Here is a 26790-nt window from a genome sequence, read left to right as displayed (position 1 = left end):
AGGCACCAAGAATGTCCATCGTTGACTGGCCCAGCAGAGTTAGTTGGGGGACATATCTAACAGACATGTCTAATGCCCTAGTGATTTAGCCTCTGCCATGGTCATAGCACCTCCATATGGGGCACAGGAGGCTGTCCTCAACAAAATGAAACGTGAGTGACTGAAAGAGGATCAAATTCAGGGTTTTATATACATGTAAACAAGCAAAGGAAACTTAACACTAACACTCTCCTAAATCTAAGGTGAACTGCAGAGGGAGCAATGACGCCAGGAGTTCCACCTCACAGCCACAGGCAGTAAAGAAAAGCCTGAGAGGTTGTTGGGCCGACTTTTCCCTTTATGCCCTCAGATGAGTGAGTTGAGAGGGCATGACATCAGGGGACCTTGGGTGCAAGCATGCCCCAAGGGACACAGCTAGCCAAAAGAATCTGATGAACTGCATAAGCTGCATGAGCACGAAGAGAGGAATCTGCGTGGAAAATTACCCAAAGAACTCTAAGTTACTAAAAGGGTTTGGGGACTTTTTCACAGTGTGGACCACATCTCAAGTGTCTCACGGACACCGCCTCTCCCATTTGCAATCACGCAACTTTCCTGTGTTGACTGAAGTATTTGCTTATGTGGTAATGTAACAGGAATGCAGTTCTGTATTTTTAACTGACTGTAATGGGTTTTTCTAACAAAGTTAGTTATGCGGTTTTCTTGTCTCCCTTTCCAGTCTATTCTGTTTCTCTCTCTTGGACGCCCTACTGGCCCTTCATATCATCTCGGCACACACTGACCAACTGCTTAGTTTCATTCTCTCTCTCCTGAGTGTGCTGCTCTACCACCTGCTCTTCTATTTTCCACTGCTTACCTAGACATGACACCTTGTTTCCTTATTCCCTTCTGCTCTACTTCTCTATCTCAGTACCAACTCCTGACACTCTTACTTGCATTTTGTCCTGCTGGTGGCCCTAATCAGAGGACAGCTCATACGTTGTCTTCTGCTGAGGCAGCTGCAGATCCTCCTCCCAACTGGCTCCCCACCTTTGTTCCCAGCTATTTTATAGGCGTCCAGGCTCCTCTTTGAAATGAAGACTAAAACCACCTGTAGAAGTAGCTGGAAACAGAGGGAGTCGGCGCCCTATGACTTAACACAACCACAGACCATCAACAAGCATTTTGTGGACCAGTGAGAGAATCATTTAGTAGATTCACTCTAAAATTGTGATTAGAAACTATCTTGCAAATACTTAAATGAAATCTTTCAGAACATTATCAAATGTAAAGATTATGTATTTACTGAAAGTTTTCCAGTTCTCTTATCTATATTATACACGTTGGTTTTCTTTCTGATGTGTATAGAAAAAGGTGCAGAGGCAAATTAAAATACTAGCCCAAATAGAATAGTAAAGCATACTTTCCACTTCCAAACCCACCTTGAGTGCCTGACAGTTCTATAGGCAGTGGGAAGTGAATGCTTTGCTTTTGAATGTGATCTAGACCTGGACTTAGATGATGAATGATATTTGGAAGGGGACCGAGATCTTGTCCGAGATCTTTTCTTGTGTTTCTTTTTTTTCTTTTCCTTTTCTTCATCTCTGGGAGGATCTTTGCTTTGGCTTGAAGGTCTTTCTGATGATTTAACTTCCACGGTGGGCAAAGTTCTGACTCCAGACAACAAAGGATATGGCATGTTACTGACACCCTGAAATAAGGAATAAATCAACTATTAACATGGCTTGCAGTTTTCAGCTAAGATTATGCAGATTTTCAATGCGAGGAAATTTATCAGATCTCACACATATGCACGTTAGAAACAGACTAGCCTAGTACACTGAGCAAAGAGCTAGGAGCCAGATATTCAGGTCTAATTCTGGGACTGCCACTTACTTGCAGTGTAGCCTTGATAAAGTCACTTAGCATCTCTTTGTAATGGTTTTGCTATATGTACTTAACTGACCTTTGAGGGAAGGAATAATGGAGGAGTCTTTCAGCAGTCATATTAAAAATTAACACTCATTTATTTTACTAAGTATTTCTTTTGAGTTATGAAAGTATAAACTGAGGCATCAAAAGCCCTAGGTACCCCAACACAAATTAGAACAAAATAATTAGCTGCTAACTCCACAAGAGCTACCAAAGCATAACCCCCTGTCAATACTTTACATTTTCAAATGCTGCAGAAACGTTATATAAAACACAGTCTGGAGATGTAAGGCTGAAATCTTTTAAAATGTATGTATGCTTCTGCCAGAGCTTAACATAGGTCGACATTGCTTCCCATACTCACATGCAAACAGGTTTGTGCGTACCTAATCTGTGCACAATTTTGAGATTACAGCCTTGGTTTTAAAAGATTACTGATGGTTCTGAAGAATCTGGTAGTATCAGATAGACAGGTTTTCCTCAGTTTATGCCCTCAATTTGAAAGGATAAACTGGACATATTTACTCTAAAAAAGTAATATCTGTATACAGTCAATATTCAGTTTTAATCTAACAAGGCAACCTTTCACCCAACATGACTAGTTTGACTGCAATGTTCACAAAAGTTGTAAAATGAAGAAAAAATACCATTACAAATCACTTCTCTAGTTGCAAAGTAAACATTTTGTATAAAAAGGGTTGTGAACCCATAAAACTACCTTTACCCTATAGTTCAAAAGGGTCGTTGCTAAATTCATGCTAAATGAATAATTTAGACGGCAGTCAATTAAACACTGTACACCCCAAGATAATTTCAATTTATTATTTTTTGCCTCAGAGAACCCTGCTGAAATGGCTTGCTGAGAACAAATCAAGTTAGCCACTGCAGGTTTGCTCCTTATTTCAAATTCTGTCACTCCTCAAACTACTGTTTTTCAAGGCACCTGGAGAAATCAGATTCATCCCGCCATAATTTTCACTCTGCTTTGTCTGACACTTCCACCACTTGATACTGGGATACCTGCTGTGACTTGAACAGCAACTAATATATTAAAACTTAGAATAAGCAAATCAGAAATTGGTGATCCTTCTTGCTCTCCCCCTTTCTCTACTGTGATTAAGTCAAGTCAACACTTCAAAACATTTGGATAATTGGAAGCTCTGTTTCATGTCAAATATTATGCCAAAGTCATGTTTCTTCGATGAGCTTTAATTGATGATAGCTATTTTACAATATTTACAAAAAACATGGCAATAAAGCTTACTGTGGTAGTATGTTTCAAAGACCATAAAGACAACAGCATCAACACTTGAATTAAATGAGACTGTCCCTCTTATTTCAGGACGATTAGTTTACTAGAAACCCATCTCAAATAACGCTAACCTTACAGCTTTATCATCTCTGATCTTTAACGTTCCCAAACAGACTACTATGGGCCTATTTTTGTTCTCTGGAAATGTTTCATACATCAACAAGTGAAGTTCCCCATTTTCTTTTTCAACATAAACAATTATGTAAGAGATTCTCCTGGCTTCTCTCCCTCCTACCATGTCACCTTTCTTCATTTCAGCTTCCCAAGGCTGATGTCTAAGCTCTCCAAAACACCAAATCAATAAGCAATTGTGCTCCATGCCTTTCCAAAAGGAGGGATGAGAAAAACTTTAGGAAACTAACAGAAGCTGAAAAAAGTAAAGAAAATCTGAGAAAAAGAGGAACCACTGAAAATAGCTTAATAGCCCCTTAATAATGGGTACAATACAACTGTACAACTCCCAGTTACCAAAAAAGGCTCATGTAAACTAAAAATATATACACAGCTCAGTTAAACATTTAAACACTTAGCTATCTGCTTCATCTTGATGCTATCAGGCACATAACATCGTTATGCAATCTTTTACTAGCTTCATGCAAGAGTCATTTCTGTGTTTATGCGAAAGCTCCCCAGTGTGAGAATAATGGGCTGCTCCTCGCTCTCCTTGATATTTTTAGAATACATTATAATTTCCAATATTGTAATATATTTCACAAAGGCATCTTCAGAATGTTGTATCATAATGTTAAATAGGATCTGAGTGAGAAAGCAGATGCCAAAAGGATGACGCAACCAAGACTGTAACGGCAATTAAACAGGATGTGAATGAAGGCATTAGTATTAAGTACTATGTCATTATTCCAAATGGCCCTATCACTAGTATGGCTTAAATTAATTTACCTTGCTACAGTACTCATGGCAAAGCCTTCTGACTCTTTTCCCTGGTTGATGACACTTCCCCTCTTGGCATTTCTGAAATAAAGAATTCCAAGTTTTTGGCTGACAATCCAGGAGGGCAATTGTTCCCCTCATGTGACTAGGAACACCACTTACTTATGATGACTATGGCTGCCTCAGGTCTGGGTGCCATGTTCTGATGGTTTGCATGAGGTAGATATCCACAGACTAAGCAATCAAATTAACACCAACAATTCATTTCACAGAATGAAAATAGAGTAGCTGTCCCATCGCTTATCAAATTACTGACATGAAGGCAAAAAAGCTGTGAACCAAACACTACCCAGAGCAAGAGAATTCTGAGACGTAATTTAAATCTAGCTATTGAAAAAGATCGTGTCACCTGGGAACAAAATGTACATACAAACCTAAACATTATAAACCAGACAAGCCAAATCACGTGAAGTGGCTCTTCATGTAAATTAAAAAAAAGCAAATGACATGCGTCAGGTAAACACTTAAAAGTACTTTTCAGATGAATGAATTAGTTTTCAAACATTAACGTAGCACTCCCTTTGCTGAAATTCTATAGATTTAAGTTTAACAGTCCCTGTGAGTTTTATACATTTACGATAGTGGGGAAATCCTGTTGGAAGTTAAAAGCATTCAAAACTCAAAACAGTCTGAAGTATAGTTGGGAGAAACAGCTGTTAATGAAATTTGCCACCAGAACTTAAACTTGGCTTTTACTGTATCAAGAGGAGCATGACTATGCTATTTAATGCAGTTCCTTTGTAGACAAGAACTGCTGAACTTTTAAGGCTAATTTCTTCTTCAGAAGGCAGAACAGAGAGAACACCAGCCTTTAATGTCTTTCATATATATGTGCTTATGCACACTATAGACCTGAATCTCCAGAACAGTTATTGCTGTTTATACATCAATTACACTAGCATAATACTAGTGTAGAAGAAAGGAAATTCAGACCCTATATTATATAATTAAAGCTAGGATATTATTTCATTTAATACGTGCACACTCAGTAGAAAGCTTGCTGGTGTATGATGGCTGGTCAGAAACATTTATGACAAATTATGTTTTCAAATGTATTATTTAAGCAATCCTGAAAAATTAGAGAATTTTAAAGAATCACCTTTCCAACCACCACAGCTAAAGTTATACACAGAAATCCCAAATCTAACATATATGAACCTAAAAAGCAGAAGTAAGCTCTGCATAATACCATAACACTACACTATTCAACAATGTAATGAACAGCCTGTTATTTTTAAACAGAGATAACTTTGAAATTAAAATTTACATTTGCAGAAAATATTTAACATAAAACTGTGATACCCAAACACAACACCTAGTGCGGCCCTGATAATCTGTTAGAGATTGAGGGGTGTATCTAATTTACCTATTGATTCTCATTCACCACAAATTAATGCACACAACCATGATATATACTCGATTTGTCTTTCACGCAATAGATTAACTCAAGCAAAAAATTTTTGTTCATCAACAGTAAACCCACAGTTTATCAACTTTGTTCGTATTTTGTTGTTGTAGAGACAAGGTTAACACTTGCTACATTTCAAGGCAACACAGGTCATAATTTGGATATTTTTTTTAAAAAAAATGTCCAGAGAAAATAGGACCACTTAGCTGGCCTCTCACTACCCTGTAGGTGATATTCTACACAATAGATGAGTAGGATTATACAACTAGGCAACTTGACATGCCTTTGCCTTAAATTATACACAAATTTTGAAACAAACAAATACCACAGCTGGAACAGAAAAATCAAACAATACACTTATTAACTAAAGTATCGAAACATCCAACTCATGAAGAAATGCTGTATTAAGCATCAAATGTTTTCCATTAGTGCAACTCTTACACCTCTGGATCACCTAATTTTTTCATGCAGCTACCACAATTCAGAGGTGTAAACACAACACTGCTCTAAAACTCTGTGTAACAATCAAGATTTTAGCTGTTAGAAGTAGGTAGGAAAATGAACGTACTACTTATTGCACACCTTAGGTCTGCACAATATGTCATATGCAGGATTAATAGTCTGAAGTCTTAACCTTTCATTGGAAGTGTAAATGAAATGGCTATAATTCAAAATAATCCAGCAAATACATCAAACTGCTATATACAGATTCAAATGTGGTTGTGGATTGAGGTTATTAAAATGGAGACAGTCACTTTTCATAACATTATATTGGCACATTCCATGGTTACAATATTCTGGTCCAGTCCATTAATAATAAAAAGTTTGAAATTATAAATTGTATGTCTTGTACATGAAGTGCATCAACTGAGTTTAACCATCCTGTTTACTTAATTAAAGCCCTATAGTGATAGTTGTAGTAAATTTGCCCTCCAGTAAATATTTTGAGAGACCACTTTGAAGTATTCCTAAATTCAATGATTATATATGACCATCACTATGCAGTTGACAACTTTTACTGGTTTTATTAGCGCCTTACAACAGGTTTCACTGCACAGTACACTATGCACTGTCTACATTTAGATCTTCATAGGGTGGAGATGAGTATCTTCAGATTCAACAGAGCTATCTTGTAGCAAGTGTATTTTATAGTTTTGTTTTGTTTTTAAAACGAGAACCTTCTATTGTCAACAAATTCCATAATATGGCATTATCTGGTTTCATCTCCATCCAATAAACAAAAGTAAAACAGCTGAAGAAAACTATCATGATGGGTTTTTTGGGGGGAAACTTTATCAAGGCAAAGTTCTGTGTATTTTGTACATGTAATTGTATGTGTTTGTATTTTAACATCCTCTAGCAAAATTAGTGAGATTTCACTGAAATGCTGTTTTAACAATATGAAAGACAAAAAATATTACTGATGAATGAGTGTTTTACTGATTTAGTTGGGGACTGGTCCGGCTTTGAGCAGGGGGTTGGACTGGATGACCTCCTGAGGTCCCTTCCAACCCTGATATTCTATCATCCTGTGATTCTATGCTTCTGTTTTTTAAAGTATCATTTACCTAATTTCATGTTTCCTTGCCACTGAATTGCTGTATAAATACAAGCCAATAGTCAATTAATAGCCACACATGGGGGAAAAAAATCTGAAATCCATGAAAACAAAATCCGAAAGACATTCTAGCACAAAAAAACCAAAACAAATTAAAAAAAACAGAAAACAGCAGCTTGAGAAAGAGCATACACTTGACTTCAGTACTGACAGTTCAGCAAAAAACTGTCAAGCAATTTGCTATAGGGCCTCAAATTACAGCCATTTCTTACCGTGAGAATAAACATGTGGGATCTTCTCACAAGGACAGATTATGAGACAAATGAACTTTGAAATGAAGGGACAGAATACTGGTCATAAGTATATGACTACAATTGGAATGACATATTGGAAACCACAAAGGGCAGAATGGATCAAAAACAGGAACCAGAAACAAAGCAGTCAAGTTCAGGATTTATGAACAGAACAGAATGATTGATCCTTATTTTGAACAGTAGCTTCTGATGTTTTACAGCTAAATTCCAAGAAGGGCTAGGATCAAATCAATAAGTCCCCATGGGAGCCTCATCTAGCAGACTAGATGAGAGCCCTTAGTAAAAACAGTCAAAGGTTTTCCCAAAGTGCAGATAAACAAGGCTATAAGAAAGTTGTGGTTTTGATACGGTCACATCAAAACTACAGCTCTGCCCCACATCTAGCCCTACTCCCCACCATTAGGGTCCCCAGAAAGGAGTTGCTATCACAGCCCAAAATGGGCAGTGGCACATGGACCGGGCATCAGGTTCTCCCTCCCCTGCGCCTCTGCTCCCTAATGGCAGCTCATTTCAGCACAGTCATCCCTTTGACGCTATTGCCAGTGGGAGGGACCAGAGTCTCCACAGCTGGCTGTGTGTGCCTCTGCTCCCCCCCTGCAATAAGGAGAACCACCTGACTTGAAATAGCATCTCACCTCCTGTGCCATGTCAGAATGCCACTCACTCAAATTTGGCCCGGCCTCCCCTCCGTCATGTGGTTACCACAACAAAACTGCAGGGTGTGAGATTTTCTGACAGCCTTGTAGATGATGGAATCACAGAGGAGACATGTCATTGCAGAAGGAACAGAGAAAGGATTTGGAACTGAGGAGGCGGCTACCAAAAAACTTAACGTGTGTACATTGTGAAGTTTTTGAACTATTACTAGGGCCAAAAGACCACATGACTCAAAATGTTAATTAGTAGATTTTATTTAGTTTTTTTTTTCCCTCAAAGAAACCTGTCATTTACTAAGTAAATATATTTTATGCTATTTATTTATTTATGTTAAAAGAATGGCCGAGGATTAAGGCCCTGATACTGCTCGTATGGCAAAACTTTAATTCATTTCCACGGTGCATAATCAGGGCTTAAATGAGAATATTTTGAAAAATGCATTAATTACATGGTGAAATGGAAGACCCTGAAAAGACTCACATTTTACCTAAGGCCATTGATCTCATAACATCCATTAAGAAATTAAAGTCCATTCCACAATCAAAGCAGGTGACAACATACTAATTTATGTTTTTTAAATTATCCATTTAATAAAAAACAAATAAATAGAAACACACAAAAATCCATGCAACCCCCAACTGTGTATTACTTAATTGTCACACTCCCAACTGCATTAGTACATATGAAAAATGTGCGCATGTCATTGATATAGATGTACTGCTTAGGCTTGGCAAATTTTGAATAGCTTCCAACGTTTAGACTCTGCATTATGAATTTTCATTTCAATTGTTAACATGTTACCCTTCATAAAGTTAAGAATACTCATACACAGCACAAAAATAAGGACAAACATCTAAAAGAACAGAACAAAGAACAGATCTTCAAACCTAAAACAATGAAAGGCCAAAAGAGAGATTGCTTCATGCTACAGAACTGTCATATTCAAAGAGGCAGAAACAGACAACATTTGAGACAATCCATTGAAACAGATTACTTTCAAGTTAGATGTTTGACTGCGTTTCACAACATTACGATTGTGTTTCCCTCCCTGTTTCTTTTAGGTATTTACAAAGTGCTACTGTTTACAATTTGGGTAATTCTAATAGCCCCTCTTCTGTGGTTCATGCTACTTTATCACCCAAATTTTTGATATTTTATAATACCAGGAAGACTGGTAAGGAAATCCTTACCAGCTATATGAATATCTGGTAAATCATGACTTGTTCACAGAAACCTAAACTGGACCACTAATGCAAAACTGGCTGTCGCCAGCAGGCTGCAGCCATTCTGAAGTAAACTGCAGCCTGCCCTGACACTGGCTTTCTCCATGGCCTGATCTAGCTCAAGGAGCCTCCTCCATGCTGCCAATGCATCATCAAAATCCCTCCTTTCCTCTTCCCCAAATATGCCTATGGCAACTTTACTGATTGCTCCTTGCCATCCTAAAGAGATTTCACTTAGTGTACCAGTAGTGAAACTTGATCTGGACTGCAATAAGGAAAGATGAATGTGTCTAGTTAAGTCTCAACACCATTCTTGGTCAGCAGAGGCTATCAATACTTATACACATATTTAGAGTTAAACCAATACAAAGAGTCAGAATTAGGTATTTAATCTATTTCCTGATGCAAATAAACAAAAAAGAATGAAGCTGCAGTTCTCAAAATAGGTATCATGAGAACACAAAACCATGAACTCAGCTCACGGTAGGTACATACATTTTCCAAAAATGTTTCCATTCTATTCGTAAGTATTAAGTCTCATCTTCATCAATTTAAAAGCATACGAAATGCTTTCAAAATTTTTTTAGAGTATGTTAGAAGTGCAGGCTGAGAAACTCTTTGTAAGGAAGTGACTGGTAAATCTTTTATAATCAGAATTTTCCATGTACCTTGTATACACTGGCTCCTCATAAAACAGCAAACTAAACACACTGACTTTTCAGTGCTATCTTACGGGTGTTATTTTTTGAAAACGGAAAGGGCATCACTATCTTAACCAGGGTTGCTCAAAGTGATACTCCGAAGTCCTCCTCAGGGCTTCCCATCTTAGGTCAATTTGCTAACTTCTTTGCTAACTTTCAGGACAAGTTGCACTTTTTCTTTCCTCAAATATCTCCTAAGGAGATGAGTTGATGGGTAGGGTTTTCTTGTTATAGTATAGGTGCATTTTTTAAAAATAAATACACATGCAGAAAACAAAACATTGAAGAAATAGTCCCCTTTCAAGTCTGACCTTGAAAAGGTGAAGAGAACCCTCTATTCCCACTGGCTACCAGTGTCACTCAGAGTTCTCAGTAACTTTTGGTGCTGGGTCTCTACTCATCAAGTCCTAAATTGTTTCTGGTGCTAACTGCCTCAAGAGATGTGCATGTATATTGTAGTAATAAGTCAAGATAAAATGCTACAAGAGAACCACACAAACAGTAGTAAAAATGCAACTTCAGCAGAAACCAATTTGACTATTTTCAAGGTACAATTTAATGCAAAAAGGCTTTAAAACGTCAGTTGGTCTCAATAGCATCAACTATCCTACACATGTGGTACCAGAGGAATCAGTTTTGAAGGTATAAAATAAAACTCAGCACTAGCATTACTTCAAAACCTGTTTGATAGAGGTAAAACAGCTTTGCTCAGTCTTTGCAGCTATCTACACAGTTGTGATAAGCATAACTTCGGCACAAAACCACTGCCACACCTAGTTGTCAAATTTCAGGCAGTAGCAGGCTGATGGCAACATGGTGTGCAAAAGTACATTCATCCATAGAAAATGCTAACTATTTTTCACCTCTCAATACAAAGATAACATCTCAGGATGACTACTATAATTTTTTAGAAGGATTTTATACTAGTTAGTGAATTATCCCATCAAGTTTCCATTATGCACACTAGATATTCATCTCCTTCACTTAATGTCTTCTAGTTCTTGCTGGTTTCCAACGCTCCTTAACAGAGAGCTATCCTGTTTTTTTTTTAAATATAGCTCTCATTCTTTATCTTTGGATTTACTCTGCACATATGGTTAAGATTACAAAGCACATACTGATCATCTGAGTTATGTTAAAGTGCTGCTTCCTCTCCACCCACTTGAAGCAATGGAAAATTGAAGTAGAGTTCTCTCAGACTTCAACTGATGTAGAAAGGGACTAGAGCACTTCACAGACATTTTTAATTTAACTGTTTGGCAGGAAGGTGTTTTTAGTTCTAATTTATTTAACTCAACCAAGAACATGAAGTTTGAGACAGTCTGACCAGACCTATTTTCTTTCCTCTCCACTGATCAGCTTCTCTCTCTCCAAATTTTTTGGAAGTTGGTCCAAAAAAAGATATTATCTCACCCACCTTGTCGCTCTAATATCCTGGGACCGACCTGGCTACAACAACACTGCATAATCCCACTGGTCATTCTCCAGTCCTCTAAGAAGTCTTGCAGTTAAAATGAAAAGTCAAGAGTTCCTAGAGGCCTCAGCCAGGTTGGGTTCCGATCATTCTACATGTTATAAAACCACATACTAAATATGAGACAATATAAACAAGCAATTACTGGATTCCCTGATTACTTTTTATTAATGTTCCCAGGACTTCCAATACTTCAACAAAAAGGCCCTTCAGCAACCAAGTCCAAGTTGAATTTTAATATTATTTCAGGATTGCTCCTGAGTCCATGAATGCATTTATTTAATCAATCCTCCTCCTGAGAATGCTATTATTCTCCCTTTATGAAGAATGCAGGCTCTGCTTTAGTTCCTGACATAGGCAATAATCCTCTAGTGTCTAGATATACACCTACTTTGTTGAAGATCTGTAATCGAAAAGTGCAAGCTAAAGCCTTAGGTGCAAAGCTGGAAAAGTACATGAGAATGGCTATACTGGGTCAGACCTATGGTTCATTTAGCCCAGTATCCTGTTTTCCAACAGTGGCTAGTGCCAGATGCTTCAGAGAGAACAGACAATTTATCCAAGTGATCCATCCCTGTTGTCCTCTCCCAGCTCTGTCAGTCAGAGATTTAGGTACTCCCAGAGTATGGAGTTATGTCCTTGACCATGCTTGCTAACAGTCATTGGTGGACCTATCATCCATGAACCTAATTCTTTTTTGAAGAATCTTTTTTTACTCTGTTTAGCCACTGTGGCATTTTTTCGATTCTCTTACTTTTTTTTTTAATTTGAACTAGTCATAGTTTGAGTCTCTATTATTGTGTAGAAATGAAAATCAAATAAAAATTAAATTAAAGAGTCTCCTAGAGTAAAAAAGAAAGCTACAGTTAGCCTGGTAAAATTTTAGCTCTCATTTATGTTATAAGATGGGACATGCATTGCGATCACTATTTCACGATATAATTACGAACCAAAGATTGATGCCGACTATTGTCTATGATAATTATTTCATGCGGTGACAGAGCAAATACATTTTCACTCAAAAGATAGTTATATGGCTGCAATAAAAATGCAAGATTATCTCATTTTACAGAGCTTCCAGTTATTCAATTAGTCCATTACCTTAAAAATCAACAGGATAGCCTCCTGATAATTAAAAACAAATATACTTTTAGAATGTGTGTTAGCATTTAACTTTTTTTGATCCATGATGCTTCTTTAAAAGCTTGGCTAGTTAAAATGCAAATCTTATAAAAAGGATCTATGTAATTCTTAAAACTACAGGGCTTTAAGAAGCCAGCAACATACTGTTATGCTCAGCTGTTACCAGTAGACTAACTTGTAATAGTCTTATCCTAGTGATAAATTATTTGGCCGTTCTATTGTCTGCTGAAAAAAACTGGTTAATGATTCAGTAATCATCTTTAATCCAGATATGGTAAATTTAGTAACCGGCTCACACTGACAAAACAATTGCTCCTAATTTCTTTGGTGACAATGATCAAGAGAGGCATTTAGGGCAGTGAGGTGACACTACTGCTAGTTCTATTATTCCCCAGAATCAGATCTTAAGACATCATCAACATTCAAGCAGCTTTCAGCCTTTGCCTATATGAGAGCGCAACACTGTACTGACTCCCTCAAAAAAGATTTTGAAAACTCCCAGCTGATTCTTGCCTTGTATTAGATCTAGTGAGGTTGACAACCATATCGGCAGACAAATATTTTAGTGGTAGGAGAGAGAGAGGTAGGAAAGCAGCCTCTCACAGGCCACATGTCAAAGGCTATATCTACACTCAAAACACTGCTACAGAATGTCTACAGCTACCCTGTTGTAGCACTTCAGTGTAGAATCATCGAATGTCAGGGTTGGAAGGGACCTCAGGAAGTCATCTAGTCCAACACCCCTGCCCAAAGCAGGACTAATCCCCAGACAGATTTTTGCCCCAGATCCCTAAATGGCCCCCCTGAAGGATTGAACTCACAACCCTGGGTTTAGCAGGCCAATTCTCAAACCACTGAGCTATCCCTCCCCCATTGCTGTAGGTAATCCCCTTCTCCCATTGCTGTAGGTAATCCACTTCCCTAAGAGGCAGTAGTAAGCTTGAACAAAGAATTCTTCTGTTGACCAAGTGTCTACCCCAGGGGTTAGTCTGGCTTAACTATGTCTCTTTTTCACATCCAAGCATTGTAGCTGTGCTGATTTAACTTTTCAGTGTAGACCAATCATAATTTTCTTGCTGGGATTCTTGACAGACAGTAAGAGGTAATCATCCCCACTGATCAAAGATTGAGCTTTATAAGAAATGTGCAATGTGATACTTCAAACCAACTTGCAAGTTCCTCCAGTACCAAAAACACAGGTTCCTTACACTATATAAAGGCTCAGTGGAAAACAACAGCAGCAAAAATAAAACATAAGGGACCAGGTGATCCCATTAGTTGTGCATATGCAACTTCCACTGAAGTCAACTGATATGCAACTGACAGGATGATTAGGCCCCTGGGTTCTCTCACTGCCAGTCTTTCAATATAACTCAGTGTCCAATTGCCTGGGGCTTATTGTGCACACACCTTGTTTGGGTCCTGTATTAGCATTTCCAGCAGCATAGTTTAACACTAAGTTTAACTCAATTTTCAGTTCTCTAGATAAACCACATGTATGCAAACCACAGCTGAACTGTACTGAAACCTCAAAATGCCTCTTCTAAAACCCAATTATAAGTTAACAAGCAACAGAGGAACTGAAAATGAAAAATGCTATCAGATGTACTTTAATCTTGAGTTAGTCGGATACTGATCCATTGATTTTCAATGTAGCGTTAAGATTTAAATCTGACCATGGTTTTTTTCATTTGACTATATAGAACATACAAACTGACACAGTAATAATATTTCTCAAATTTATCTACCAATTGTGATAGATACATTTCTGTTGATCTAAAAAAATATACAAGGCATCTGAAAAGACAGATTTCTAAACTGAGGTTTCTGTTATCCAGGAAGAAATTGTAACTTCTAAATCAGCTTAATTAAAAAACAACAGTCAAAGAATTTCTATGCATAGGTTCTCTCTATTAACCACTATGGTACATGGAATTTACTCTTAATTTACCTCTATATTGAAGGAATTCTCCTCCATTTTCTCAACTTCTGCTTCTGCCAAGGGATTCTTCAGGGTCTGCAAGAAGAGTGCAGCTTTCCGTTTGCGTTCCGCTTGAAGCTGCTTTTCTTTTGATTCCTTGGAGGCCTGTGCTAGCTTCTCTCTTGCGGCAGCTGCCAGTCTGTCCTCTAGTTTTTGCTTTGCTGTTGGGAAGAACATACAAACGTGCACTGAATTTACCAAAAAAACTGTCTCTAACTCAAGTATCTTCACATTTCTTTCGGAAAGGATGACAATATGAAGCCACATTAGTCTGCAGTCACAATATGAAACTACTAGTCTATAAAAAGAATGGCTGTTTTTCTTCAAATGTTATATATTACAAAAAGGTATCAAGTAACAGAGGGGTAGCTGTGTTAGTCTGTATCTACAAAAACAACAAGGAGTCCAGAGGCACCTTAAAGAATAACTGATAGTCTTTAAAGTGCCACTGGACTCCTCGTTGTTTTTACAAAAAGGTAATAAGCTAGCATGTCAAGGTTTTCAACTTCTTTCTGAGCTGTAGTTACTGCGTTCATAACAACTCACTATACTCACGTGTAGATACTGTCTACATTGAGGCTTAGGCAAATATTGAACAGATACCATTAAATGGACTAATTTTCAAAGAATAAAATTTCTGATTAAATGGGCAGTAACCCTTTCAATAGTATGTCCCAATTGTTATTTTTAAATTTCTTTGGTTGGAGAGGGGGGGCAGAGAGTGATACGAATTTTTCTGCTCCTCTTTTGTGGATTATTAGGGTCTTCTCAACAAAAAGAGAGGTGGACCCAAACCCACCAAACCTGCGTAGGGACACTAATCTCTTTCCTGCCATTCCTCACTCCATTTACATACATATTTCAGTGGCAGCACAAGGCTTTGTGTTGCTGCTACCATTTTAAATGTAGACTGCTTTTAATACTAAATGGTTAAACTCAGATAAAAACCTTTACAAATCTTGAATATAGAAGTGGAGGAGAGTCCTAGGGAGTGAAAGCCTATCCATTCCCTTCTTCCCCAAAACGTCTCAAGCTGGAGACAGAAGGGGCGCTGATGCTCACAGCCCAGCACAGCCACCTTGGGGAAGGGAGAGCGAGAAGGAGGGAATTTTTCTTCATAAGCATGAAGTTTTGCTTAGATTTTTTTTTTTAAATAAGTGTTTCTTATCTACTCAGAAGATATTCCCAAGAGTTCAACTTCATTCTCGTTTACATCACTTCCTGTCCTGCAAGATCTACAACAGCCCTTCTCAGAAGTACAACCATTGTAACTGCAGTTTAGGACATGACTTTAGGGAATTATTCTTCTGTAGCATTATGAAAGTGGGTCCCTTTGGCCTCTCAGAGTTGGTAAGACAACTCCCACCTTTTCATGCTCTCTGTATGTGTATATACATATCCTCAATATATGTTCCATTCTATGCATCCGAAGAAGTGGGCCATAGACCACGAAAGCTTATGCTCAAATAAATTTGTTAACCTCGAAGGTGCTACAAGTACTCCTGTTCTTTTAACTACATTGTTAATTATGAGATTACAAAATAAAAGTGATTTTTAGTGTAGAAATGTAGTTGCTTAATAACTAGTAATAGATACTTTGAAACTTTTTATAAGGGGCAAAACTCATTTCTTGAGAGACTTTGCAGTGCTTTGCTTCTGAGACATTTTCCTTAGATGAAAACCTAATTAGACTTGGTATAAAAAAAAACAAGCTAGATGAAGAGAATTCATTCCTATATGTGAAAATAGTTCTCATATCCACAAATAGTAAATACACTTTTTCTCATGCACATTAAGGTGATCACTTTTTTCAATTAAAATAAAATACACTCAAAGATAAGGATTAACTACAGATTCAACAACAGAAGATGCATTGAAATAGGCTGGTAAAATAGAGACAAACTTTATATGTATAATAGCAAATTAGGATTTAAAATATATATTTTAAATCTCATGACCTGTAATATATGGCATATTTACATGCTGTGGGTTTGTACTAGAAGCCACAGCAGTTAGACCTCCTGCCATAAGAAACTTTTCTCTTCCAGATTGCACCATATCTTGTGGAGTTTGTGCTGGAGAAAAATACATTGTTCCAAAATACTATTTTAATGATATTTTTGCACTTAAAAATACAGAATAAAAGATCACCTATCATATTCTCTAAGTACCTTTGCCAGCCATGAAAAATGCTAATATAAATCCAGTTTTCTGTTCTTAGCTAAAAGTAATAATCCAAGCAAAAAACAACAAACCACTCTGCAGTACAGTACTGATCCTCACCCCTCTTTATAACCAATGCTCCTCAAAGTTGATATAAATTCTGCAGCTTGCCCCCCCCCTTTTTAAACATACAACTAGTACAGGCAACATTCACTAATGATTAGAGAAAAGAAGTTTTAATGTATTGTGTGAATCTCACAGTAGTTTGTATAGTCATTTTCAGTTTCCACTATAATTTCCTGCATTCCACACACATGCTGGATGGATATTTTTGCTGTGTCAAGTTTTTGGTATGTATTTTCTTTTAATGGCTAACATTTTCTACGTGGTACACAATTCTTGTTGTTAAACATGGAACTGTATTCCATGTTTATATTTATTAGTTACTAAATCAAAAACCTTGTATCTGTGACAGATATGCATCATTGCAGTAGAGTATAATGCAAAAAGGATATGCTATTAAGCGATTCCATGATACATTTTCTGAAATAGCAATATTCATTTGCAGGATAAAAAGATACAGGTGACTATGAATACTGACATGTATATAAAAGCAAGGTTTTAAAAACAACCTACATCAATGTTTTGTTCATACACATTGCCAGCATCTTCACATTTATAAAATTAACATAATGTGAAATGGCTTGAGGGTGTCTGATCCCCTTAAATGATCACTTAATTCAAATCTTCTCTGCCCCCAAACACACAAAATAAACAGAGCAACAGGCAAAAGCTTACAGCAATGCATTACACCAGTAACAAGAGAGCAACATGTCTTTAGAGAGTACGAGTAAGATACATGACTGCAAGAAAGCTGGAAGCATTAAGGGTTCTACAGAGAAAGCCAATAAAGAAAGGCGTGTCCATACATGTTAATACAGCCTTAAAACTAAAAGTTTAACATTCACTCAGGAGCTATAATCAAAACAAAGAAATATCATATGGACTAATAAAGTCACTCTGCTCCAGTTTATTAATTTGTTGCTGGTAGGGATGCCAGCTTGATTCCTTACCATCTAAATTGACAACAGCAATGTATGGGAAATCTATTTATTTGAGGAGATTAGCAGGGGAAGTAGAGAGAACAGTGATTCAAAACGTTTTCGAAAACAGAAAATATAGTTTAAGATCCAAAATAACTAAAACCAAGTCTTATTTACAATGCTTTTGAGGTCTGAAAAATTCAGACTAGTTTAGGCAATTTATCATTTTCAGTATTATTCAGCATACCTTGTTTGGCTTCCAACTCCTCTTGGGTAAGCTGAGGTTTTTTCTCTTCGGCAGCAGTACAGGGAGCGGTGAGTGTTGGATTAATATTTGAAGAGCTGCTAGCATTCTCTTGGCCTTCCTTGCCCTCTTCCTCCTCCTCATCACTGTCATCATCTAGCTTAACACGGTTTTTCTCCAAGGGAAGGAGGTCATTTTCTTTGGCCTTGATTGCAAAGCTTATTGGAGCAAATGATGCTGTTGGATAAAAGAGTAATACTTTCACGTATCACTAGCACTACTTTGGAAAGCAGGTTAAATTCTTCTGCTTAATTAATCATCACCTCTGCAGATTAAATTCTGAAAGATGAAACATGACTGCCCCATTTTTACAATCCTCTCGCCCAAAACACAGTGTGCTGTTAGCAGTACATACTACTCTGGGGAAAGGGAAAATGGCTGATCATTCCCCCCTAGACAATGTTTTCTAGCTGCTTCTATAAATTGCTCAGCCTTCTCATTAGAGATACATTTACATGCTGTTTTCTGTATTCATCACAAAAAAAGTTAAATAGAACTAAATTTAATTTTTATATCTGGTCAAAATAAAAAAAAAAATCTTTGTATAATCTCTTCCTTGCAAAAACTAGTATGCAGCTTTTGAGTGCTTAAGACCAGCACATGCTGATGTTTTCTACACTCTTAAATAATTATTTTGTTTAAGGTTGGGCATAATTTATACATTGTGTGCTACAGCTGAAATAAGGAGAACTTTAAAAATACATTCATGAAGTTTGTAGCTTGGAAATGCTTGAGACATCTAGATTTGTAGTATCGGGCCAGGAATAGGCAACCTATGGCACGTGTGCTGCCTTCGGCATGCGAGCTGATTTTCAGTGACACTCATACTGCCCAGGTCCTGGTCACTGGTCCGGGGGGCTCTGCATTTTAATTTAAATTTTAAATGAAGCTTCTTAAATAAACATTTTAAAACCTTATTTACATACAATAGTTTAGTTATATATTACAGACTTACAGAAAGAGACCTTCTAAAAAACGTTAAAATGTATTACGCGAGACCTTAAATTAGAGTGAATAAATGAAGACTTGGCACACTACTTCTGAAAGGTTGCCGACCCCTATATTAGGCTGTGTTTTTTTACTTTATATCTTACAACTCTTGCTGCGTGGGGGTAAAAATACATTCCTCCTCTGCATTTCACACAACTTTACACCTTAAAACTGAAGCAGACAAGCAGTTACTAAATTATCTCAGTACAAAAATGGCCTGTAAAAGGCAATAACTACACTACACTGTTGTTAAATCATTATGAGGACAGATTAAAAAGACGGAGACTTTTCAGCTTGAAAAAGCGACAACTAAGAGGTCTGTACAAGCACAAATGATGTAGAGAAAATGAGTACTGGTAAGTGTTATTTACTCCTTCACACAAGAATCAGGGGTTAACCAGTGAAATAAATAGGAAGCATGTTTAAAACAAACATAAGGAGGTAATCCTTCACACAGTGCACAGTCAAGTTGTAGAACTCATTGGCAGGGGAACATGTGAAGGCCAAAACTGTAATGGGGTTCAAAAAACAATTAGATAAGTTCTTGGAGAATAGGTCCATCAGTGGCTATTAGCAAAGATAGTCATGGATGCAGCCCCAAACTTTAGGAGTCCCTAGTCTCTAACTGCCAGAAGCTCAGAGTTCACGACAGAGGATCACTCAATGATTGCCTGTTCTGTTCAATCCTTCTGAAGCACCTGGCATTGACTACTGTCAGAAGACAGGATACTGGACTAGATGAATCACTGGTCTGACCCAGCATGGCCTCTCTTATGTTCATTTAGCTCAAACTCCAATGAAAAGACATAAGTTTAGTATTTATCTGCTAGTTGTTGAGCTGCCTTTTCTGACCTGCCGCCAGGTTTGACAGCAGGAACACATTCAGAGCTAGTCTACACTGGCAACTCTAAAAAACTGGCAACTCCCAGAACTCTAAAAAAAACCCCACCTCAACGAGGGGCGTCGCTCCCAGCGCTGGGAACACGGCTCCCAGTGCTTGGGCACTGTTTACACTGGCACTTTACAGCGCTGCAACTTGCTGCGCTGATGGGAGTGTTTTTTCGCACCCGAGCGAGAAAGCTGCAGCACTGTTATTTGCAGTGTAGACAAGCCCTTGGTCATCCAATGGATCAGTTGTATAAAAAAGTTACAAGTCATAGGTTGAAAAAATATTCTAAAAAACACATGGACAAGAGGCCAATGGAGCACACAAGCTTTTATTAACCCTTTGGTATCAGCAGTTGGAATTTCCCAACGAAAATGACTGAGATATAAACAAGCAAGTTAGACAGAAAATTCTTTTTGCTAAAAGGCAAAAATGTTCAGATGCTTAGATCTGTTATAAAAAGAATCTAACTAATATGCTAAAAAAGTAAAGATGAAATTCCAAGGCAAATGAAAAAGTTCACAGGAAATAGTTTTTTCCATAACAGTGTAGCACTCTACAAACAGAATAATACTGAATATACCTTTAGTATACTCAAAATACTGAGAAGTGGAAATAGCATGCAATTTCTACTTGTCATTTGGACAAAACAGGACATTCTATAAAACAGAATGCTGAAGTTTAAAATGGTATGAATAATGAGAAAGAAATATCTGCCATATAGAGTCAGTCTCAACATCAGGTCTGGAAGACCCAGATTCTTCAGAAATATGAGCTGACCGTACCACGATCTGAAAGAAATATAAGTAGAGTTCTGTGCAGATCATTCTGTGGGTCTTTTGGATCAGACATTATTTAGTCCCTATCTTCTCTATGTGTTTTTATTTTAAACAAAAAGGGTTTGTCCCAGACAGGGAAAGAGCTGCAGCTGATCACACAATCCTGATTTAAATAATTGTACAACCTTAATAGTAAACCTTTTTGTAGATGTCCTTGGGGCGGGGGGGGGGAGTATTTATTGACATTTGTGTGTGTGTATATTCAAATAAGTAAAATAAAAGGACAGGGAAAAATACAAAAAGAGGCTACGTTCTGGAAGAAATGGCTAGATACCACTAGAACACACCTTGTGAAGCCCCCAGGGGAAAAAAACCTTCCCACTGCTGTCTGAATGTCCATGAGAGCAGGATTCCCTCTTACAAAGCAAACAGCAGTCTGCACTACTCACTTTTAACCTGTGCATTTTTCACCATATGGCTAAATAGGCAATTTACACATTTATAGTATAGCCTTCATCAGTTGATACCTTACAAACTTAGCAAAAAGCTATGTGCAAAACTTATCTATACGTAAGGCTGCATGTTGTCACTGAGATCACAGATTCTGTGACTTCTGCAGCAGCCTCGTGTGGCTGCCCCAGGAGCTGCTTGGGCAACCCCTGGCCAGTCACACTGGCTGCTGCTGTGGCAGTCTCGGGCCCCGCCTCTCCCCAGCAGCAGGAGTTTGGGTGTGAGGGGGCTCAGGGCTGAGGATTGGGGTGATGGGCGATGCTTCCTGAAGCTACTTTGGATCTTAAGTGGATTTGCTTAAGGATGCAGTCAGTGGCAGAAGTGCTCTCTGGGTAGTTGGACAGGAACTCATCCATACTTGGTCCGGGGTAAAAGACGCAGACCTGGATAAATTAGTTCTGGGACAGGCCTGGAGTGGAAGTGACTGTGGCTCCCCGAAAAGACCAAGGGATCTAGGTTCCCAGTGAGAGCTCAGAAAGCTCTGGGAGGGAAACAGAGCTAGAAGACGGAAGGGAAAAATCAATAGGAATAATTACCTGGAGCCTCTGGAAGAAAGGGGGTTGTCTGCATGGGTCTGAGACTTGCTACTTGTTAAAGGACCTTTGTATGGAGATGGAAGGTGTTCTCTGCCATACATTGTTTCTCTTCTTCCTAGCCCCCAGAAGGTTTTAAGGTTGGGTCTGAAATCTGCCCTTTGACATCTACTGGAAGAGAAATTTTCAAAACCCCAGTTCTTACTAAGATGATTGTGTAATGTCTTTAATTACCCCAAGGACTTCAGATTTCTGAAGACCTCTGTGGTTCATGAGCTGCTCTACTCTAGGATTAAGATTTTTCCTTTAAAAAGACACTAGAAGTCACTGACAGAAGTTTAGCTGTTCTATTTGCCCATTTGTTTAGCATAAATCATGTGGAGGCTCAGGAATCTTGTCTAAACAAGATTACTAAATTGTACATTAGAAATAATTCATGTTAAACAATTTAAGAGTCCTGTCAACAAAACAAGAGAGAATTATGATCTAATGTGCTTTTATCTTTGCAGCAAGCTGTAAAAAGAGGGGGGAAATAATTTTTTGCTTCCTTTCCCAATAAATCAAGTAAATGGATGCCAACAGCCCAGGAAACAGGCCCTTCAATGGAAATACATCTACCACACAGCCCTGGTGCATTTCAACTCCATTAGCTGACTTTGCAAGGTTGGTCTGAAACATATCTTCTCCACTGTCCTCTAACTGCTAAAATCTCACATGCAGAAAATTCATCTAGCATTAAATAGACTTCTCCTTCAGCGAGGCTTTTTTTTTTCCAGCAAATGAAGAGATAAGTAATTGTGGAAAGTGACCTTAATATACTTCCAATATTTGTAGCAGTTTCAACTAGACTACAGCATTTTCCAGATGAAATAATCAGGCAGTAGTCTTAAAGATTCCATTTTATCCACAACCCTATTTTGCTCAGTGCTTTCAATGATTAAACAAAACACACTTATGTCCTTATGTTTTTAAATTGCCTGGCAATTCAAAGTTCAAACATTCACCATATAAAAATACAGTCTAGTGCTGTAGAACTAAATTTATTAAAAATTGTATGCTATTTATTGTCAAACAGTAGACATCTGAAATAAACTAATCCTGAGAGATACAAACTGTTACAAATCATTAGAAATTTTGAGGCTAGTTGCATTTTCATATTGTGTATAAAATAACTCAGTACAGTTTCTTGTACAGAAAAAGTTGGCAATATATAATAGATACCAATGGGGGGCGCGGAAAGGAAGATGGGAGAGAACATTTCATGAGGGTAGCCTTCCTTTTACCAATGCACAAACCATCCACAAATTTGAGCTATTATTGCAGGCACAAATCAGGTAGTTAAGAGGCACAAACTCAGATTTAGACCTGGTCTACACTACAAACTTAGGTTGACATAAGCTATGTTAAGTTGATCTAATAATGTACACGTCTACGCTACTGAGTCCCTTCCGCTGACCTAAGTGGCCTAAAAAGTTGACTTTGGTATTCCACCTCTGTGAGAGGTGTGGCACTTGATTCGACATCCACAGGTTGACAACTGCGTTGTGTAATTCGAATCAATTGGCCTCCAGGAGGTGTCCCACAGTGCTCCACTGTGACTGCCCTGGAGAGCACTTTCAACTTCACTGCACGTCAGCCAGATACACAGGAGGCCTGGGAACTTTTGAATTTTTATTTCCTGTTTGACCAGTGTGGAAAGCTCACCAGCACAGCTGATCACGGAGACTTAAGGCTGCAAACGCATTCCAACATGGAGTACATAGGAGGTGGAGGATCTTATTGCTGTGTGGGGAGAAGAATCTGTGCATGTAGAACTCCGATCCAGCAGAAGAAATGCTGACATCTATGCCAAGACCACATGGGGCATGAAGAGAAGGGCTACATGAGGGATACGCAGCAGTGCCGTGTGAAAATAAAGGAGCTTCGGCAAGCGTAGCAGAAAACAAGGGAGGCAAACAGTCTTTCTGATTCTGTCCCACAGACATGCCCCTTTTATGAGGAGCTGCATATGAATCTTGGCAGCAACCCCATCACTACCCCTTAAACACTCCACAGATACCTCCCAGGAGCCCGGGCAACCTCAAGCAACGAGGAGGACACTGTTGAGGATGATAAGAAGAATGTGAGGCAGGCAAGCAGAGGATCCATTCTCTCAACAGCCAAGAACTGTTTTTAACCCTGGAGCATATCCCTTCACAGGACCAGTTGGTGTCAGAGTGTCATGCTGGGGAAGGCACCTCTGGTGAGTACACATTTCCAAACAAACTGTAGTGGTTACATGCTATTATTTGTGTTTAATCTGAATAAAAAAGTAGGTGTAGTGGGTATCGGTGGCCACTCCAGCGACACAGAAGGTGCTCTCTGAAAAACACTGCTTATGTGCATGGAGATGGCCTGGGAATCCTCTATGGAGATCTTAAAGCTCTCATGGTGGTACTCTGCAATCCTTTGCAGAAGGTTTCTGGGAAGAGCTGCTTTATTTTGTCCACCATGGTAGGACACTTTCCTGCGCCACTCCAGTATTAACTCTGCTGGCATCATTGCAGCATGAGGACCAGGTCTGTACCCAGACGCTTGCAGCATCTGCTCCCTTGCTGCTTCTGTTACCCTCAGGAGAGTGATTTTGCATAAGGTAACCCATGTGATATGGAGAAAGTTTTCAACGATAGCCCTTAAACCACAAACAATTCAAGCAAGTAATCTGCCCTATTTGATTAAATCTGGGTCACACAACCACATGTACCCTGGTTGTGGCTGGAAAGACTGACCATGTATTGCAAGCAGCATTGAAGAAAAAAAAAAAAAAGGATGGAGGTGGCGTCTTCCTGTTTGTCTCCCTTCCCCCTCAACACAGTGCCGCTTTTATTAAGAACAAACTATTTGGGGGGCATTACACTGGTGCCTGTCCTCAAGCACCATCCTGGTTGCTAGGGGAAGTGGGCTTTATGCAAGTTCCAACCTGTGATCCCAACGATGTCTTCACAAAAGCAGCAGCGCAAGTCCTCTCGCCCATGCTTCCATGGCCTTACTCTTGCAATAGCCAGTGGTTGTGATTATACTGTAGCTTGCAGTGAAGTATATTGAGGGGTGTATTTTTAATAAAAAAAATTAACCTTGTACCAGAAACAATGTATGAACTGTCAATGCTACCCTTGTGCTTTGCATTCTTTGCAGCTGAAACCTTATCCGTCAGCGCATCCTCCATACAGGGACAGAGACTTTCCCAGGTTAGAAGGCAGAAAAAGACGACTCTGGAGGACATGTTTAATGAGTCAATGCGTGCCTCTGAGAGTGACAAGACGTAGCTCAGAGCATGGAGGACTACACTTTCTGAGAACCTGGGTATGGACAGGGAGGACAGGGGAGCATGCAGAGAACAAGAGCATGCCTCGCAGGAAGAGATGCTGTGGATTATGAAGAAGCAATCAGACATGTTGATTCATCAGATTGAGGTTCAAAAAAGGCAGCTGGATGCTAGACTCCCTCTGCGTGCATGTGTGTGTGTGTGTGTGTGTAATAAAACTTAAAGGATTGAAGAGAAAAGGCTCTTTATTCATTCAACACATGGTGGTTGGTACAGGTGGAGTTTGTAGGGGAGAAAATGCACTGGAGGGAATAGTTTGGTAAGGAACAACACAGATAAGCATCACATTACTCTGGTTCATTGCTGAAATTGGTTTTCAAAGCCTCAAGGAGACAAAGCCCCTCTATGTGCTCTTCTTAATGCCCTGGTTTTTGGCTGCTCAACATCTGCCAGGCAATCTGCCTCAACCCCCACCACCTCAGCTGAAAATTTAACTCCCTTTGTTTCACAGATATTATGGAGCACATAGGAGGCAGCAACAACAATGGGAATATTGCTTTCACTGAGGTCTAACCTAGTAAGCAAACAACTCCAGCGACCTTTCACATGTTCAAAGGCACATTCAACCACCATTCTGCACTTGCTCAGCCTATGGTGGAATGGGTCCTTACTGCAGTCCAGGTTGTCAGCATGCAGCTTCATAACTATGGAAGCAAGGAGTAGATTGGGTCTCTCAGGATCATGATTGGCATTTCAACACCATCAATGGTTATTTTGCAGTCTGGAAAGAAAGTCCCTGCTTGCAGCTTTCTGAATAGACCTGTGTTCCTAAAGATGCACACGTCCTGTCCTGCACCTTTCCCACCATCCAGCATTGATGTAAGTGAAACAGCCCGTGATTCACCAGCACTTGTAACACCATTGAGAAGTACCCATTTCGGTTTATGTACTCTTTGGCAAGGTGGTCTGATCCCAAGATAGGGATATGCGTTCTATCTAGCATTCCAGTACAGTTAGGGAACCACATCACGGCAAAACCATTCACTATGTCCTGCACATTGTCCAGAGTCACGACCCTTCTTAGCAGAAGTCTGTTGATGGCCCCGCAAAATTGGATCACAACAGATCCCACGGTAGATTTACCCACTCCAAACAGATGCCCCTCACTGACCAGTAGCAGTCTGACGTTGCAAGCTTCCACAGAGCTATTGCCACTCACTTCTCCACTGTCAGGGCAGCACTCATTCTAGTACTGCTGCACTTCAGAGCTGGGGAAAGCTCTCCACATAGTTTCTGGAAAGTGGCCTTACGCATTCAAAAGTTCTGTAGCCACTGCTCGACATCCCATAGCTGCATAACAATGCTGTCCCATCAGTCAGTGGTTGTTTCACTGTTTCAAGATGACGTGTGACTGTTGCCAGCAACTGCAAATTGCTCCACTCTATGTCTTCCAGCAGGGCTGCTTGTGTGGCATCACATGGTTGTGTGCAGCGGCTCCTGTGTCAGCTGGGTAAATAGTGCAGGATAAGGCACAAGGTATTTGTAATGCTCATAAAAAGCGTACAGCTGAGCGGGGCCCATGCTTATTGTGCTATGGTGTCCGCACGTGTAACCTAGGCTTACGAAAAAAGGCGCAAAAAACGCT

At 39.0% G+C, this 26790-nt stretch overlaps 1 protein-coding gene across 12 annotated transcripts in view; it reads right to left on the bottom strand.

The window, feature by feature from the left end:
* The window catches only part of SFSWAP (splicing factor SWAP), a 91150-nt gene that overhangs the window by 20446 nt on the left and 43914 nt on the right, over window positions 1–26790 (bottom strand). For 6 of the 12 annotated variants that reach the window (XR_012654713.1, XM_032805976.2, XM_032805973.2 and 3 more), the window contains 4 exons: window positions 18087–18320; window positions 14604–14794; window positions 4124–4195; window positions 1422–1690 (listed from right to left, as the gene is read on the bottom strand). Coding sequence is in view for 11 of the 12 variants with exons in the window: in XM_032805976.2 (XP_032661867.1) it covers window positions 1422–1690; window positions 4124–4195; window positions 14604–14794; window positions 18087–18320 (766 nt within the window). In the remaining variant the exon portion in view is untranslated. The remainder of the gene's footprint in view (window positions 1–1421; window positions 1691–4123; window positions 4196–14603; window positions 14795–18086; window positions 18321–26790) is intronic. The other 6 variants (XM_032805975.2, XM_032805979.2, XM_032805977.2 and 3 more) reach the window with 1 other exon arrangement.

This window comes from Chelonoidis abingdonii, chromosome 22, assembly GCF_003597395.2.
Source record: "Chelonoidis abingdonii isolate Lonesome George chromosome 22, CheloAbing_2.0, whole genome shotgun sequence".
NCBI classification, from domain to species: Eukaryota; Metazoa; Chordata; order Testudines; family Testudinidae; genus Chelonoidis; species Chelonoidis abingdonii.
Note: the sequence above shows the minus strand (reverse complement) of the source record. Positions and strands in the feature narration are given on the sequence as shown.